Here is a 1,417-nt window from a genome sequence, read left to right on the forward strand (position 1 = left end):
TACTTAAAAGAAACCCATCGCACCTTGCATCGTTGTCATGGGGTGGTAATGGCATTAAAAACTCTGGAAATAATTTTTTTCAATGTAAGAGGCTTTCATAGAAGCAGGCGCCACTCGCTTACCCATTTCGAGTGAATGAAGTCAGTATCCTCATGACTTCCACACTGAACTGTCTGTCCTCTTCGTCATAGTTAACAGAATCCAAGAAGGGTATCCCAAACGAGTGAGGAATCTCACCCATGTTTGTCACTTTGGGAGTCTCGACTTACGAGATCTGCGCTGGAACACCATGCCATACACTTTACCATTTCCAGCCAAGTCACTTTCACTAAACACCCTGCTGGGATAATACAAGCGATCGTTTTCCAGGAAGCCTGCTGCTGCCAGTCTGAACACTGACATGTCTTTAGCTTGGGAATTTTTCGGGTATTCGAGTGTCATGGGGAAAATACGCTTGCTGACAAAATCTCCCAGTAAGACCTCGACTTCTGGTACAAATTCCGACCAGTCGTAGCCCGATAAGTCGTCTTGAAGAAGCTCCTTGTTGGCTTGCACGACGGAGGTAATTGCGCCCTGATTTTTCACCACAGAAACCATCGCATAAACGACACGGAAACGCCCCTTTTCGGTAGCAACTGAAGGCAAGTGCGGGACATAATCAGTATTGAACGTTGGCAGAAATGCAAACCGACTTGGCGACGTGGCTTCTTCCTTGGGATCAGTGATGCCGCTGGCCGATGACTATCAGAGGCACTGAAGCACTTCATCTAGATTCGTGGCCAGGTTCTGAGAAGGGTTCGTACAGCCTAGCACTTTGGTGACAGCATTTCCAGTTAGAATGTTCTTGCCAACTGAGTCAACGTCCGCGTCGGTGCTTTTAGTGCCACTCATAAAGAACGATCGGTGAAATAAACCGGCGCCAAAGGGTGACATGAGGTGTAGGTGGATGGCCATAGAACCAGAGCTCTCACCGAAGAACACAACTAGTTTGGGATCTCCGCCAAAGGCTTTGACATTTCGCTTAACCCATTTCATTACCATTAGCTGGTCCCAGAGCCCGACGTTTCTAGGTGCTTGTTTGTTGTTTGTGTCAAAAAACTTAAACATGCCCAAGCGAAAAGTACAGGACACTACAACCACGTCGTAGAAAGTGACCAAGGGTGTAGCATTGTAAGTGGTCTCATACGCTGAGCCGATTTTGAAGAATCCACCATGAAACCACACCAGGACAGGCAGTTTTGTCGTGTCTGACGCTTTCGGCGTCTACACGTTTAGGAACAGGCAGTCTTCGGGAAGAGTTGTCGCAATGTGGAAAACCCAGGGAAATCTCTGCTGCATGCAGCAATATTTCACGACCGTTGCGTTGTAAACACCGGTCCATGGCGATGCCGGCTGAAGCTTGAGGAACCGCATTTTC

The 1,417-nt window shown here is 47.9% G+C and overlaps 1 protein-coding gene across 1 annotated transcript; it reads right to left on the bottom strand.

Moving 5' to 3' along the window:
* Nucleotides 1-744: 744 nt before the first annotated feature.
* LOC142814351 (acetylcholinesterase-1-like) lies at nucleotides 745-1,107 on the bottom strand. Its single transcript, XM_075893041.1, has one exon. It carries the CDS (start codon nucleotides 1,105-1,107, stop codon nucleotides 745-747), a length of 363 nt encoding a protein of 120 aa, XP_075749156.1.
* Nucleotides 1,108-1,417: the final 310 nt, after the last annotated feature.

Source organism: Rhipicephalus microplus, chromosome 4, assembly GCF_043290135.1.
Source record: "Rhipicephalus microplus isolate Deutch F79 chromosome 4, USDA_Rmic, whole genome shotgun sequence".
NCBI classification, from domain to species: Eukaryota; Metazoa; Arthropoda; class Arachnida; order Ixodida; family Ixodidae; genus Rhipicephalus; species Rhipicephalus microplus.

Bases quoted from the DNA above. Each gene is read 5' to 3' on its own strand.
- LOC142814351 (XM_075893041.1), bottom strand. From the start codon at position 1,107: ATGTTTAAGTTTTTTGACACAAACAACAAACAAGCACCTAGAAACGTC.